At 39.1% G+C, this 16,608-nt stretch overlaps 3 protein-coding genes across 9 annotated transcripts in view; 2 read left to right on the top strand and 1 right to left on the bottom strand.

Moving 5' to 3' along the window:
• Positions 1-200: 200 nt before the first annotated feature.
• Positions 201-6,126, bottom strand: LOC146461066 (uncharacterized). 3 transcript variants are annotated; one of them, XM_085087327.1, is made up of 2 exons: positions 6,048-6,126; positions 201-3,585 (listed from the first exon to the last, which is right to left on the bottom strand). In XM_085087327.1, the coding sequence occupies exon 2, from the start codon at positions 3,554-3,556 to the stop codon at positions 461-463; it is 3,096 nt and encodes a 1,031-aa protein (XP_084943453.1). In that variant the 5' UTR covers positions 3,557-3,585; positions 6,048-6,126; the 3' UTR covers positions 201-460. The 3 variants fall into 3 exon arrangements, with proteins under 3 accessions (XP_084943453.1, XP_084943454.1, XP_084943455.1); XM_085087328.1 differs by having other exon boundaries at positions 6,030-6,109; XM_085087329.1 differs by lacking the exon at positions 6,048-6,126 and adding an exon at positions 5,742-5,787.
• Positions 6,127-6,170: 44 nt separating this feature from the next.
• On the top strand, positions 6,171-14,714 carry LOC146461067 (ADP-ribosylhydrolase ARH1-like). 3 transcript variants are annotated; one of them, XM_085087350.1, is made up of 5 exons: positions 6,252-6,268; positions 6,373-6,455; positions 6,625-6,950; positions 10,119-10,347; positions 12,891-13,505. In XM_085087350.1, the coding sequence occupies exons 2-5, from the start codon at positions 6,410-6,412 to the stop codon at positions 13,448-13,450; spliced, it is 1,161 nt and encodes a 386-aa protein (XP_084943476.1). In that variant the 5' UTR covers positions 6,252-6,268; positions 6,373-6,409; the 3' UTR covers positions 13,451-13,505. The 3 variants fall into 3 exon arrangements, with proteins under 3 accessions (XP_084943477.1, XP_084943476.1, XP_084943475.1); XM_085087349.1 differs by having other exon boundaries at positions 6,253-6,268; positions 6,370-6,455; XM_085087351.1 differs by lacking the exon at positions 6,373-6,455 and having other exon boundaries at positions 6,171-6,268; positions 12,891-14,714.
• Positions 14,715-15,835: 1,121 nt separating this feature from the next.
• The window catches only part of LOC146461068 (uncharacterized), a 177,152-nt gene continuing 176,379 nt past the window's right edge, over positions 15,836-16,608 (top strand). For 2 of the 3 annotated variants that reach the window (XR_014857482.1, XM_085087316.1), the window contains exon 1: positions 15,836-16,290. The gene's annotated coding sequence lies outside the window, so the exon portion shown is untranslated. The remainder of the gene's footprint in view (positions 16,291-16,608) is intronic. The other variant, XM_085087314.1, reaches the window with a different exon arrangement.

A 16,608-nucleotide genomic window follows, 5' to 3' on the forward strand; every position in this document is an offset into this window, starting at 1 on the left:
ATGAGAGTCACCAATGAGAGATGTATGCGAGGCTTATGCGAAGATGGCAGTCTCCTCTGGACCCTGTTGTCTCAACAGAAGCCTCGTTCTCAGGCGTCCTTGATACGCGGTCGAATGTGACGTCAACCGTGAGCTTGGGGAGTTCGGTACCAAACCTGACTTAAGCAAGGAAGAAACACCAGGATTGAGAAACTGTTAAGCCTGGGTCAAAATATTTTAATGGTTGCTTTTCCAGTTTTCATCACATTCCCAACATGAACCTTCACTGTAAGTAAAAAATGTGCGAGTTGTGAAACAGACCAAGTATGTAGACATAATATTCAACAAAATAAAGCTTACATATAAATTCCGGCCTTTGTTATGGGTTTTAATATAGAAAGTGAATTGAATTCTAGAACAAGAAACGTTGAAAAAAATTGTGTTTCACCATCAATATATATCAGTTACAATCAATTCGAAATTAACAGATCAAACACCGTGAACGTTTACTGCTTTTGGATCGTGCGTAACGAAAGCGAACAGCAGAGCGAGATGGAATTGAAGGATTGGAATTGAATCTTTCTGTTGGATCAAAACGCTCATTGTCTTGAGAAACTCGTGCTAAGCCTTCAACTGCGGACTGGTATAACATGTGACCGGTATGATAAGTCAATCCATAGATATCCACAGCTCTCTGAAAATGCCTGGATGCAACATCGTACTCATTGCAACGTTCGTGTACGAGTCCGAGGTTCAACAAACAATCGCCAACAACGCAGTGATTAAGGCCCAATACTTCGATCCTGGTTTGCAATGCTCTGTGGAACAGGTCTTTAGCCTTCTGTAATTCACCCAAATCCATATACAACACACCAAGGTTGCTTAACATTCCTGCTACGGCTGGGTGTTCTTTGTCCAACGTTTGTTCCCTGATTCGCAGTGCACATTCATAGCAATGCCTGGTTTGTTCCAGCTTGCCAACAAACTTGTAAGCCAGACCAAGATTATTGAAAGAATCGGAGATCAATATATGATTTGCAAAAAAAAGTTTTTTTCTCATTTCCAGAGCTTGTGTGTGGTATTGTATTGCCTTCTCATGCTGGCTTAATTTGCTGTATACAACACCAAGATTACTCAAAGAATCGGCAACGCGTGGATGCATTTTCCCAAAAATTGTTTCCCTCAGAGTACAGGATCTTAGGAAAAGGTTTTCGGCACTTTGCAAGTCATCCAACACGCTATGGACCATCCCAAGGTTGGTAAGTGCATCAGCAACAGTAGAGTGCTCATCACCATACAGAATTTCTCTCATTGTTAAAGACTTGCAAAAATATTCTTTTGCTTTTTCAAGGTTGCCAACACTGAAAAGTACATTTCCAAGTTTGATTAAAGAATCCGCTTTTTCATGAGATGGTTTGTTCGGATTTATACTTTCCAGCAAAACCAGAGCATCCTCATGGTGATCCTGAGCCTTCTTAAACTGCCCTAAGTCATGATAGACAATGCCTAAATTGTTTAGGATGGTTGCTTTTAGCTTAATTTGGCTATCGTCACCACCGCATGCACCATTAAAGATCTCAAGGGCATGTTCAAAATACGTTTGGGCTGCGGAAAGAAGGTCGTGTTGTCTGCAAATATCACCAAAATTAAGAAATGAATGTTTAAATACAGATCTTTCATGACTTGTTACATCTGAAAAACATTTGGATGGTGCCTCCAAATAAGTGCTGAGTGATTCCAAATGAGGAGCCATCTGCTTTGAAGAGATGTGAAACTCCAGGTCAAATTGAAACAAACTATGTTGTGCAAAAGGAGATAATGTCTCCGTGAACTTGCAGGTGAGAGAGGCAATCTTCGCCTTGCTGTACTTGTCAAGTATGTAGTTCTTGAAGGCATCATGAACGACCCGATGCACCTTTATGACAGTTCTTCGGCAATCCTCCAGAACAAGCGGAATCAACAAAGAGCACTTCGCTATGTCAGCAGCAGTCGTATCCTCATCAAGATCTGGTTCTTGTTTTGTCACGAAACTGACAATGATGTCAAGGTCAATTGGTGCTGGTGCACCCAAACCCAGGAAATCGACTACGTGTTTGAAAGCTTCATTCTCCACAAGCTTAAGCACAGCCATTGTGACGGCTGATGACATTGACAATGGGTAATTCTTGCTTGTTTGTTCGTAAATTTTCTCTGTCAAATGCCTCTTTCCCTTTCCTAGTTTCTTGAGGTAACTCTTCCAGGTAGAGGTCCCCGGACTGACGTGATTTGTGACTCCATCGGCCTGCAAATAGCGAACATAGAGTGCGGCACAAGCGATTGCCAAGGGTTGTAAATCTAATTCCATGACAACAGATTGCTCTAGTTCCTCGTCATCACATGAAAACTGGCAAATGTTTCTGAGAAGAGACAATGCATCGTCCATTTGCATTCCTCGACTAAGGGAAATATGTCCACAGGAAGGATCAGCAAATGGTACACTGGCACTGTCCTGAGTGGTAACGAGAACTTTACCACGTCCACCCCATTTGTCATCAGGCCAGCAATTCCGTATGCCCCTCAAGTCATTGGCATTGTCAAATATTACCAGCCACGTGGAATAGTCTTTTGCTTTGGCAGAAACAAGGGTTTTAAGATGGGCAATCCTTTCATCAGGCTTCAACTTTGAATCTGACCCAGTGATACTATTCAGCGAGTATTCTGTAACCCCAAGTTCACGGGCAAGGTGACAGTATGAATCTAGTATCGACTGCTCACTTTCAGCATTCAAGGTCATTACAAATACGCAGGCGTCCTGGTTACCGTCAGAAACTGCCTCATCATAGAACTTTTTCCCGACCTCACGAGCAATCTGACTCTTGCCACAACCGGGGTTACCGGAGACATACACCGTCACAACGGACCCATCTTCATGGGTGTTTTGGAGGTCCATGAACGTCTGCATCAGAGTTTCAACTTCTGATTTTCGTTCAGTTACTTGATGGGATGGCTTAGGTGGAAGGCACATGAAGGATTTAGGCTTGGCTTGTAGTTCCACTTCCAAGATACCAATCTGCTCTCGAAGCTGCTGAAGTTCCCTAGTTGGAAAACTGTTCACTTTACTGACTTCCTGTAGCTCTTTTGTGTCAAGATGCAGAGCTGTGAACGTTTTCAAGACCCATTTCACGTTGGCCTGAAAGTCAGTCTCCAAAATACTGGCTTGAGAAAGATGTGCAAAAACTCTGTTTCGGAAAACACGTAGATCATCGACGTTTATGGCAACTGTAGGACTCGCCAATGATCCAAGCGAATCAGAAAAGAGAATTGCAAAGAAGAAACATGAACAGTCCCACTCACTTGTATTTCCATTTTGTATGATACTCAGGAATCTCACGTTCTTGTTTCGACTTTTTGGGGATTCCATGTTAAAAAAGTCTTGTCCATTTTTTTCAGTGTCCTGCCATGGACCCAACCTCCATCCGTGGACTCTGTCCCATTCTTGTTTAAACACGGACTGCAGTCCGTTCCGGATGACGTTGGCAGTGATGTAGCAGACACGGAAGTAGTTGAGCTCTTCCAAAGTAAATTCTTTGTCCGACATATTGCAAGGTAACTTTGCAGTTTTGTTTTCTGTTGAAGGGAATCCATTTGAGACATTATTATTGAAGAAAGGGCCAACTGATTGCTCAAGTTTAATGCTGTAAACCTTACAACATCATAACTCGATGGTACACGGCATGCCATACATCATGAGAATAAAGTAAAATGATCACAAATGAAAAAAAAAAAAAAAAGGAAAAAAGAAGATATTGTCTTGAATTGATAAAAACAAATTCTCCCAACTAGAACCACAAGAAATACTGGAGAACAATCAGCCTCTCCTGGGACGTGAAGAAGAGATAGCCTGGGAACGAGGTTGGAGAACTACGAGAACAATATTTACAGAACCTGTAAATATTTGTTTCTCCTAACATGTATCGATGTGTTACAATGTTGCAATCACTCAAACCTCTGCTAATGGCTGCAGTCTCCAAATTACGGCCACTTGTCTGCATGTTTTCTTGTCCTGACTAGTCATTCATTCATACAAATCCTCTGCCTTTGCTCTGATATCTGCAAATGGCTAGACTTTCTAGTCTTCTCGGATAAGGACAATAAGCCGTAGGACCCGTCTCACAACACTTCCATGTTCATAACCTTGTGGGACGTTAAAGAACCACACAGTAATCGAAAAGAGTAGGGCATGGAGTTCCCGGTGTGCTGGTCTGGTCTTTGTGTGTGCAATAGTTGGGGGTTAGTTTGCAAGGAACTGCGAAAGTTCTGTTTCTTTCCCCCGTCACACTTAGTGACGAATTTGACTAAATCTAAATTTACAACCACCCCATAATCCTTCTATGATGACCAAAAACGTCTGTCTGAAAGGGACACTGTCATGACAATTTTGCTGCCTTCTTGTAAAACCGTGGTGAAATCATGCCACCGTACGTTTGTTGAAGCAAGAAATGTTTCTGCAACCGCAGGAGGACGATATCAAACGGAATTATCCTTGGGAGAGTAAACCTCTGTTGTTTTCTGGAGAAATTTCCCACTCAAAACGAGAAAACTTGAAAACGCTAGGCAAACATTTTCAAGTTGTAGTCCCAATTTATCCGCATGCATCATCCTTGGCAGACCACTTTTTTACGAAACTGGATCATTGTTTGCAGGTTTTCACTGATGAAAATATCTTTTGGCTTTTACATGTTAGGAAAATTTCGTGACAGTGCCCCTTGAAGGTTGTCGTTGCAGAGAGTTTGAATTAACTGTAATAGTTTTATTTTAAAACTAAAGACAGTTATTGATATAACTTCCGAAAAAAATTAAAAAGCAAAAAACAAAACAGAAAAACTGCCAAAAGATTTAGAAATTGGGACTATCGAACACTTTCTCTAGATGGAAGTCCACATGTATCATTATTGACGGAAATTGTTCCAAATGTTTGTCAAGCGCACAGAGACAAAAACTAACTTCGGGTTAAAGTCACCCAGATTTCGTGACATAGCTGGGGTATACAATATACTTGTATGCATATAACAAATTGTAACGCCGTCCAATGTGCTCAACATTCAGCATCATCTATAATTTTAACACAATTGATATTTTTAAAACAATGTTGTATAAAGATGACGAATATTGAGGGTGACAAAAAAAGATCATCTCCAGCTTTTCTGCAAGAAAACTGCGCTTTGTTATCAATGTATAGCCTGCGTGCAGACGTTCCCTATTTCCTTTGTTGCACCCGCGTTGAATAACAAAACAATTATTCTGCTCAATCTTGCGGAATGTCGCGTGATTTAGCCAACACGACCTACGGCTGTATGACCTCGTGTCACGGTTTTCATACAATCTTGTCCGGCTGTATTCCCTGTATACAGAAGCTGTTTTTGAGGCCGCTGTTCGGTGTGTACCCACCACTATAAATGCAGAACAAAACGCGGCCGTTACGTCATGGGATAATGGCCGCTTTTGGTCCAAAGAGAGATGAATATATTTAAGATGTATAATATTGAGCCGTTTATTGAATATTCTACCGACCGAATAGACGGTGTATTTCTGATAAATATCATTATTAGGGGCGATTTCTTAGGATAACTGTTAAAAATATGCGAATCATGAAGTACTCATATGGACGTTTTATGTATCTGCGTTATATCTGAATTGTTCTGTACATAATAAATCTCATTGTTAATAAAATGATTAGCTTATATATAGTTTTACACATAAGCGTAAATTCTGTCCTTTTTTACCTCTCTGTACGACTCATGATCGATGCTCCCTGTCTATTGATCGAGGAACAGACGAATAGACACATCAACCCTGCACTTTCTTGTCAGTACTTTCTCTTTCCTTTCTTTTTTCAACTTTTAAATCTTTATACGACTGAAATTGTGCGCTTAGATTTTACACCATTATAGGTGAATCTTTTCAAAAACTGCGAAAATCCGGAGTAGCCCAATGTTAAAACACACTGTAAGCCCCAGAAAACTCAAGATGAACACTTTTTAAAGGTTTAAATTGATATTAAATTGTGTTACCTGGTTATAAGAACACACCTTTTTAAGCCGAGAAAGTGTGATGAACGACAAAATTCTCCACCGTGATCAAGCATTCAAAGAGTTGGAACAAGTAGGAGAAATCGCGTGACAAATTAAACCGAGAAACACTGGATCCGACTAGCATGATTGTGTGCACGTACGCTTCTCCTACGAAAGCTTACTTCGGAAGAATTGACAATCCACAGCAATATTCCAGCGATGGCCCGACTCTGGAGCACGTAAGTAGAGCTTTTTTTCAAATGTATGACTCCTTTTAAGCCTTAAACACTTTCTTAGTTTGATAGTCGCTGAAAAATTGTTACTGGTTTTGCGTTTCAAGCAGGCGCAGCCAACAGTTACTAAATTATTTGATAACTCCGATGAAGGGAGCTCAGATGGTGAAAATTAATAACTTAATTGTATTCGGTAAGTTAACTTTCAGCTGTCTTCATGAAGCCATGAATGTACTAACTAGTAAGGAAGGATTTGGGTTTCTGGCATTCTAGGGTTCCAGTGTCCACGGAAATCTCTTTGAATATTAAATTAAAACCTGCTTAACCCATTCACACAGAACTTAATTCCTTTTATTTTCTAGGTCACAGTAAGGGTAGTGCTGCATTGAGAGGTGATTCCAATTTCAAAATGCCTTTTTCTAAGGATCAGTTTAAAGCTTGTATGCTCCTAAGTGCTACAGGAGATGCTTTGGGCTACAAGAATGGCGACTGGGAATTTTGTCATTCTGGACAAGATATCCATAAAGAATTGCAAGAGCTTGGTGGCCTCCAGAATATTGAGATCAAAGGCTGGATGGTGAGTGATGATACCGTTTTACACCTGGCTACCGCCGAGGCATTGGTGTCATCTTGGAAGACACATGAGGAGCTCTTTAGCACATTAGCTTCCATGTACAAAGAAAGTATGGTAAGTCGATCTATATCATAAGCCTGCATCAACAGAATGAGCCCTTTACAACGAACGGTCACATGGTACAGAATCCGCCATGCTGGACAGCAAGTTTTGCAATGGGACATCTAAAACAAAGCGACTTAAGGTGGCTCTATACCGTTTCTTCAGTTTTCGCTAGTAGTAATATATATATTTTTCTTGATGTTCTGGTTCTTTCAGCCCTGTGAAAATATCTGGGTTCAAACTAAGAGCACTGTTACTACTGGTAAACTCCATTTCCATGGCAACTAGCCGATGATACATCTGTTGATTCCTTCACTCCTAGCTAGTTTCAAAACGGGTTTGTCTGAATATCGCATGGTAAAATCCCGTTATTTTTTGTGTAAAGAAGAGAGAAACTCCAAAATGTCTCCTCGTAAAGTCAGAACAAATTCTGTACATACATGTATGACGTTTGGCCAATTTCTGCAATTATCGTTTTTGCCATTTATTCCAGTTGTTAAAGATCCGTGTACAATTCTTCCTAAGATTTTTTGGAGTACAAATACCAGCTAAAAATTATCCTAACATTGAGCCAATTTTCAGAAAAATTCACAGTGGAAAACTCATTAAAATAGCCTTATTTTTCATCCTAAAACTGGCCTTGTTTTGTGCGCCAGCATAATGAAAATTCCCGTATCAGTTAGAAAACTGTTTGCCCCATTATAGAACCCAGTCGCTGTGCGCCAAATAACTGTATGGAGTCACCTTAATCCAGCCAAACTTGAATTTTCTTAGTTTTGGATGTCCCACTGTGCATAGCTTGCTCTCCAGGGTCTCTCCAGTATGGTGGGTATTTGTATTATGTGACTGTTTAGCTACAACGGGCACATTATGGTCATTTATATTTAGATGTCTATATGCTAAGTGATCCTTTTTTTTCTATTTCCTATCTTAGTTATTGTTTATTTATTTATTTATTTATTTATTTAGTTAATTAAATCTACTTGTTTGTTTCTTTATTCTTTCTTGTGACATGTTACAACCTAGATAAAGCATGATAATTTTTGTTACTACAGTTTTTTTCTTAATTAACAGGAAGTATCATGGGGTTTTATTTCCTCTTTTGTCAGAAAAAGGTGAAAGAAGACCTTCACTTAGCTACAAAACAATTCTAGAACTAGAAATATGTGACTCGCAAAACCTCGCGAAGCTGGGTCTGGTTGGAAAGCCCTCTTTACTCGTATTGTAGCATCAAATGAGGAGATTAAAAGGTTACTGAGCATAGCAACTATTTTGATGAGCCTGGTCTTTTGGTAGTTCCACAGGCTAGTTTGCGGTTGACATCTATTTCTGACACGACGAAATGTACAACGGCGTGCAGCGCTGTCGTGTTTGATGAATTTATTTCCCACGGAAAATAATTTTACAGCGGCGAAAAATGTGTAATTTCTTCAATGCAATCTTTCCCAAAAAAGTTTTCTGGAAGAAAGGGGAAAGATTCTGCAGAGATATTTCTATTCAGTGAATATTGATGAACATTGCAGTTGAAATTTGATTCGGCAATGAAAGCAAACTTTCCCGATGTATGCAAATTTTGCTCCAGCAAACTGTTGACGCCAGTGTGTCGGCCCAACCTACTGCTGCCTAGCAACGTTCTCTTTGTCTGACGTCATTCATACTTTGTTTTTCACTGTTGCTAGGCAACAATGCAGACATCTTCAAAGATATATATAAATATATTTTTCGCTCGAATTCGTGCGGCTTAGCTCCGCTCCGCCGGACAAATTTATATTAACCTCGCTTTGCGAGGAATAACAAGAGGAAAGAACTCACATCAATTCTTGAAAGGAACAACTTGTGATTTGTTCCAGTGCATCTTGGAAACAAAAATGAGAGAACTTTAAAAATGTTAGCCCAGCATTTTTCAAGATATGGGTATGAATATGTTCCTCAAGAGTTTCCCATCCCACACAATCAGTTTTGACTGGGAGTTTTGTAAATAATTACAGTCGAACCTGTATATAACGGCCACCCTCGGGACTTGAGTAACTGGCCACTTAATACAGGTGGCCGCTTAATACAGGATCACTAAAAATACTCACTGGGTGTGGTCTAATGTCAATTTTAATGGCGTATCATACAAAAACACTTCATGCAAGGAAACAATAGGACAATCAACAATGTTCAATGTCACATGGCTGAAGAACAAGTTACTAAAAGAGGAATTTCTTGCTAAAGAGTGAAGCAAATTCAAAACAAACCTTTTTTTAGCGTTCGTGATATGGTACTGTACTTCAGCACATTGCGAACATTAAACGTCTGAGTATCAGCTTACAGTAGCTTTGTACATGTTGTTTCTTTATAGTGATGCTGGATTGCATTTTAAACACAATAAAATACCGCATAAAATAACATATGGCTTAGTTTTCATTCAAGGGTGGCCGCTTAATACAGGTAAAAATAACAAAAAAAAGACAAACATAGGACTGCTACAGGGTGGCCGCGGCCGCTTAATAGAGGTGGCCGCCTAATACAGGTAACAAATACAGCGTTTGTATGAGCAAAAAATCGGGACTTTAAAAACTGGCCGCTTAATAGAGGGTGGCCGCTTAATACAGCGCCGTTATATACAGGTTCGACTGTACATGTAAAATTGAGCTTAAATTAAGTGCAGATTATACTGTCCTAGCTAGGCAGTACTAGGCTACTTATCTCTCTTATTTATTTGCTTGTGCAGATGTAATTTAAAGTTTTGTTGTTGTCTGAAAACATTATCAAGCCCTGAAATCACCTTTTATCATATGTTAATTCCCAAAAATAAGTTCTGCAATGGAGTTTTTTTGGATCTTACTTGGAGGGAGGGCTACAAAAGTTTTTTAAAAATTTATTATTGAAGGGAATTTTGCATTCAAATGGGTTGAATGATCAAAACAGCTTGAAACACAAAAGCCAAATTATTTGTCCCAAACACTCCTCATCTTTTTGACTTTTAAGTCAAAAAGAAATATTTTGGAGAGCTAAATAATATCATTTATGAGAATGACATTTACATCTGAGATTTTGGGGGCTTACATGTACGTTTGAGAGAATGATTTTCGTAGTAGTTTACAAATTATATATTGATTGCAAAATATGGTATGTCCAGAAGTGACAACTTTGATTAATACTTAATAACTGTTATATTTGAATATTTGTTTCTAGGAAGACATGATCGGTCGAGCACCAGGGGATACTACAATGTCAAATTGTGCAAGGCTCCGACCTGGCATTCCACAAGGATATGTGGTGCCATTTAATCCCCGTGGGGGTGGATGTGGAGCAGCCATGCGGTCGATGTGCATAGGCCTGTTATATAACTCCCCTGAGAAGCTTGATGATCTCATTGCTATTAGTATTGAAAGTGGACGAATGACTCATAACCACCCAACAGGTACTGTACTTTGTGATGTTTTTTATTCATGTTTACTTAATAGTATTACAGTCAACCCAGGTCACGCGTGAACGATATTTTTGAAATTTGAACGGAGTTTTGAAATTTGCATGTCAGTTTTCAAAATCGCCAACGAGATTTCAGAGTTCCCGTATAAATTTCCCTAGCTTCTTGACAGTATAAAGCTATGAATTCTTCTTTACATTGCAAAATTGAATATTTCAAGAACAACAATTGTTTCCCACGTATTTTGAATCTTTTTTTCAGTTAATGTGTCTTTTTCGGAACGATTTCCAGAGAGATGTTCAACATTTCATTCACACGTCGGACATTACAAAGAGAAATTCGAATGTTCATTTCATTCTTGGAATTACTGTTTACGTGTGACCTGGATTGACTGTAATATGAGCTGTGACAGGAGCCTATATCTGTATAAATTTTAACCCTGTAAGCCCTAACAGTGATCAGCATCAAATTTCTCCTTGTAATATCAAATATACTAATTTCAATCCCTGAGGTCATGAGAATTAAGGATTAATGATCACCCAACAGCAAGGTGCATTTTCTTGACATTTCAATTGATAACTTCTCCCCGGTACTTTTATAAGAAAGGCATAGGGACAAGATAGGAGAATTTGTTCTTTGATGTTAAGAGACAAAGGGTTAATTCCTCGCGTCAACCCTTTCCCAAGTAAATTTATTTTTAGAACTGAGCACTTTAAACAGGTAGTCAGGACATATTGATAATTAAGCTGTTGGCATTCCAAAGGTCCCCAGAGACCCATTCTAAAAATATACTACTCGGGAAAAGTTGACTCCGAGGCTTAGTATGAGACACAGAGGCCTTGGGGCATGAGCTCCTGGCTACTGTACATTTTAAGTACACTCCTGACAAATGGTCTTTCCAAACATTAGTCTCTCAGAGCCTTCATTTTTCTCAAGAACCTAACTATCATGGAGACTAGATTGTTTTGTATAGCCGTTTGATCTCAAGTAGGAAATTAAAAAGTAAGTTAAGATTTGATGGCCTCAATACTTGTATCTCTGAAGGTCTCAACTTATAATTTTAAATGTCCATTAATGCTCAGCCTCATTTTGTTGTGAGGTGAAGACGGAGTTTCTAAAAAATTGGTCAAAATGTGCTGGGCTTGCAGAGAGAACCATTCAGGGCTAATTATTCTAGAAATTTACATTTACATTTACATGTTATTAGGTCGGTAAAATCCTGATCAGATAACACACCAACCTGCTAGCAAGCAAGCTGTGTATTTGGTTAGACGCAAGAGGATATAGCGCGAGCACCGAGTGAAGCAATTAAGCCTCGAGAGGATTGGGCTTGTGCAGGGGCCTTTCTCCTGCCCCCCACTCCAATCCTCTCATGCTATATCCTTTCGTGGCTGACCAAATAGAAAGCTTGCTCACAGGGAAAAAATTGGCTCAATTAGCACCCAGTAAGAGCCCTTCAAAGATTTAAGAACATTCCCGCGAAAGTCTTCTAACATTCATTTTTTCATTTAAAACTTTTGCTGTTGCTAGGTAGTGAGTTACTTGTGTCGGAAATGCTAAAAATGGGGGGTCACCCACTTCATTTCGGAGGTATGATAAATCTGAAGGACCACCCTTAAGTTTGGAAAGATCTGTCTTCTTTACTTCATCTGACCCCAGTGTCGGTTTTTAAGTCTACTAACAATATTGCAAATGAATCCCTAGAATTAAACTCTCTATACCATTAATTTTATATGTCTAACTGGACTTCCGTTAAAGTAAAATTAATGTAGTTTATGAATGACCATATATTTGCAATTCTTGAGAGCAGCATGCATTATTGAGCAGGCCTGGTTGTTCAAAGAGCAGATAACTTTATCCAACAGATAATTCGCTATGCGGCGGATAAAATGTATTGGTTGGAGTACATTTTAACCATTTTTTGAACAACTGGGGCCAGGATTTAGATGTTGTGTGGGTAGAAGAAGAGGACAATTTTCAACTTCTTGCATTGATTTTTGTTCATGTCTTCACAAATCCGTGGTATCAATTGGAAAAGAAAATTATGTATCCAAAATGAAGTAGGGCTCACTGACCATTTGAGAGGGTAAACTAAAGGAAATGGCTACCAGCCCTTAATTTATATGGTTAGGTTTCTAAGTATGCACACATGCTCATACATGACATAGTTGGACATTGGGACATGAATTATGAACACATAAATGGTTATGATCACAAATATCCTTAAGGGGCCTTATATATTTGCATTAAGGAATGTCCCTGTCATCCCTGACAATGTAATTTTTTGTTGACAAATTCCAGCTTCTTTTCAATCATAAATGTCCACTTATTCCTGCCCTCATCAGAATTTTTCAGGTCTTTGCAAGTGAGAGATCATATAAATTATACAAATTAAAGATCACTAACATAATATTTTATTCTTTGTGGGAATATTTATCAATAATTATTGTTGTATTAGAACATGATCCAACTGCTATCCAAGGAGAATTTGGCCAACAAAAGGTCAAACTTTATTTATCTATTTTTTTTATTTCCAGGTTACCTGGGTTCCCTGGCATCTGCTCTGTCAACTTCATTTGCCGTCCAAGGCCGACCTGTCCGGGAGTGGGGTGCAGCACTCCTATCAACCCTCCCAAAAGCTATGAGTTACATTAAAAATGTTGGCCGTGATGTCAAGGAGAATGAAGAGCACTGGTCTTACTTCACGGACTCCTGGACTGCATATCTCACAACAAGGGGAATTCTCCATGGCAACAGTGATCCTGTGTTTCCAGAGCAATATTCTGTTGTAGACCGTGATGCATTCTACAAATCATTGAGCTATCGGCAGGGATGGGCTGGGGCCAGTGGCCATGATGCACCAATGATTGCATATGATGCACTTCTTGGAGCAGGGGCATCCTGGGATGAGCTTTGTAGCCGAGCCATGTTTCATGGTGGTGACAGTGACAGCACAGGAGTGATGGCAGGGGCCTGGTGGGGAGTCTTGTATGGTTTGGATGGGGTTCCTGTGGGTAATTACAAGAATTTGGAATACAAAAAAAGAATTGAAAAAGCGGCTACTGACCTGTTTGCCAAAGCAAAAGAAATGCATTAGGTCAGACAATCTGCACCATTGCACTTTTTTCATGGTGATGACACTGATGACCTCCCTTCAAATCTCGGTACTTTTAATGGTCCAGAAGCAGTGATTACTCTTGTACAGTCTATAATAGCTGAACTATGTCAGATATTGTAATAAATATATTGTGGTGCTATTTTGTGGTGATTAGGCGGGTGGTAATGTTGTCTGCAGAAGGAGAAGGATGACAACGGTGATGATAATTATGATGAAGATGATGATCGCGATTACAACTGATAGTTAACATGACAATGATGATCAATGACTGAACTAGAGTGTATCATATTAAGCTTTGGTTAAAAACCAGTTCCTCAAAGAAAGGTAGCCAGTTATAAACACTGACAACAAAGTCTCTTCTTCTTGTTGCCTATAAGTCATTTTCAAACTCAAAGTATTAGCTACCTGTAGTCGCTGTAGGCCATAATAGCCAGTTACCCCTTTCAAAGACAACCCAGTGATGTAAATGGCAATCACTATTGTACTCATAATGATCATGGCTGCAGAGATGATGAAGTAGAATGATGATGCCTCAAATTTTTTTTTTTCTGGAATGTAACACCCCCTCCCCCTAGCCCCCCCCCCCCACCCCCCTCCAAAAAAAAAAGAGAAGAAGAAAAGAGATGCAGTAATTAGCTTGTAAGCTAAAGGTGTCTTCTCGTCAGATTAATTTTCTGTTATTTGAAACTAAGAAAACAGTGAACACACTAGAAATATTTCTCGAATGAGATGGTCATTATGCTGGTGAAGAAAACCAATCAGATAGATCCAAGATTAACAAATCCAAGCTTGAATGGTAATTATTTTGTGTTTTTTTCTTTTTTTTTTTTTCTAGTTTTCCTTTGATTAGTCACAGACCAATACACATTCCAGTAGTGATTGTTAGTGTCCTTGACTTTCTTAGTTTTGGTGTAATTAACTCTTTTTTTTTTTCTCAACCAAATCACTCAAACTTCTTCGAGATCAATGAAATTTTGTGATTATTAGCCAAACTTTTTGGTGTCCTCTTCTTGGACATAAACAGGAAAAATTTAGCCCTGTTGATGTGCATTTCAAAGGATCAAAGGATAAAAAGTATGTACATCTTTGTGAACTGCAACTGGCAATTCACATATTCCTATCTAAGTCATAAAAATATAATAAGTTTATGAAGCTGTCTTTGGGATGACCATATTACTGTAAATTATGTTAGTTTGTGAACAGTTTTACCTAAGTATGAAAAAAAAAAAATAGATCAAGAACACATTTGTCATTTTCTTTTCATTGTAATATCCTTCCTCCTGAAACATTTACATTTGCAGTATAAATTATTTATTTTGGACTGTATACTGGGTTATTTCAGGGTTCCAAAGGGCTTTAGTGCTGGGTTGCATAAAACATCTTAAGATAAGTGGAAGTTTTCTGCAGTCGTTCCCTGCATTCTGAATGATTTACTCGTGCTCTTTATCATCAATAAACTGCCTTAGATAAGCTGAGTGATTAAACATAGTACTCAAGAAAATCCTTCAGAAGGCAAGGAATGACTCCAGAAAACTGCCTCCCAGTACTTGTCTTTAATTAAGATGCTTTATATAACTGGGCACAGGACTCCATCCCATATAATGGAGGTCTCTATCGTTCCAAGACAGAAATATCGGGGCTCTATGTTTTTCACCCCAGGGTTTCCTTTACCTAGAATTAGCATTTTTGTCCAGGCTTGAAGAAGAGGAAGGCTTCAGGTTCCTGACTCCACGGCTGAAGTTTCAGGGCTGAGAGGTTCCAAATACCCTCCCCCCTTAGGACTCTGAATTTAACACCACCCTCAGATAGCACAGTTAACTGTGGTGGATACGTACATCAAATTTATTAAAAATTAGACTGCTTGTCAATGTTGAGGTTATTCAAATCAGCCAAACTAAATTGGTTTGAACCACTGTCTCACCAGTTGCTTCAGCACATAACTAGTAAGCTGTCTGATAAAGTAACACCTTGCTCATTTATATGAAAAAGAGAACAACTGAAAAAAAGAGGTGTAAAATTTTGAGATGAAAATCTATAGAACAGCAGAATTGACTAGGATTATTAAAATTAATTCCAAATGATATATAAGCTATTTTTGAAGAAGAATCAGATCAGTTCCAAGATCACCAAAAGCATATGATTTATAGAAGTTTTCGTGAAGGGGTACTAAAAATAATTCCACAGGTTTGGAGGGCATCTGGTGGTGAGTTTAATACATGTGTACTTGAACAGTCTAATTTCTCACTAGGAATTACACAATTTAGTTAAATAAGAAACTTCAGGGTGTGGTTTTGTTCAGGGACGCACGGTTCTCCCCATCACGTAAACTCACAAGATCGGACTTGGTGAATATAAACCTCCCACCATATGTATTTCACCCCCTTATAGTCTCAGACACAAAATCCTTCTGATAAAAAATCCCCCCATGGACTGTTTTTCATGGCAACCCAACCTGTTTTTAACCTCAGAATCCCCACCCCCTGTTATGTATTACCCAGAACTCATTCTGACCATATAAATGACGTGCGTTAGCTTTGATCAGAATATTAATTAGTAGCCGGCTTTAAAATCCGTTATCGCGTGACGCATCCGAATATTGTAAATGACGTGACCTTAGCCTGATCAGAAATATTAAGCTTGCGTGATGAATCCCTTATCGCGTGACTTGCATCCGAATGGCACCATGGGAATGGGTGAACATCTTCCCGACGTTCATCACTTTCACTTTCTGCTCATCAGCCGCGGAAGTGACGAACTGAGGGAAGCACAACAGCGCCTTTCTGCATTAAGTTCGATTTTTCTCTTCCGATGACTCAAAGGTAAGTTGCTTGTGGCAAGGTATTCTGCAATTTATACTCCATAAGTCATTTTGCTTGCAGATCTTTTGACAAAATTGTGACATAACTCCATCCGGACGGCAATTGGATATTGCATACGAAAGCAAGCGGGTTGTTAATTCAAGGTGGAATTTAAGGACTGTTTGCGCCTTTTCGTCACTAGTAGCATCATATTCGCATATTCCCATTTACGGACATTTGTACTACTCCCTACTTTGATCGAGGACACATTTCTCGATTTCATTCGAGAGGACATCTTAGACTGCGATACTTTGTTTTGATTTTACTATCGCTGTATAC

This window comes from Pavona decussata, unplaced genomic scaffold (genome assembly GCF_977016875.1).
Source record: "Pavona decussata unplaced genomic scaffold, jaPavDecu1.1 SCAFFOLD_202, whole genome shotgun sequence".
NCBI lineage: Eukaryota > Metazoa > Cnidaria > Anthozoa > Scleractinia > Agariciidae > Pavona > Pavona decussata.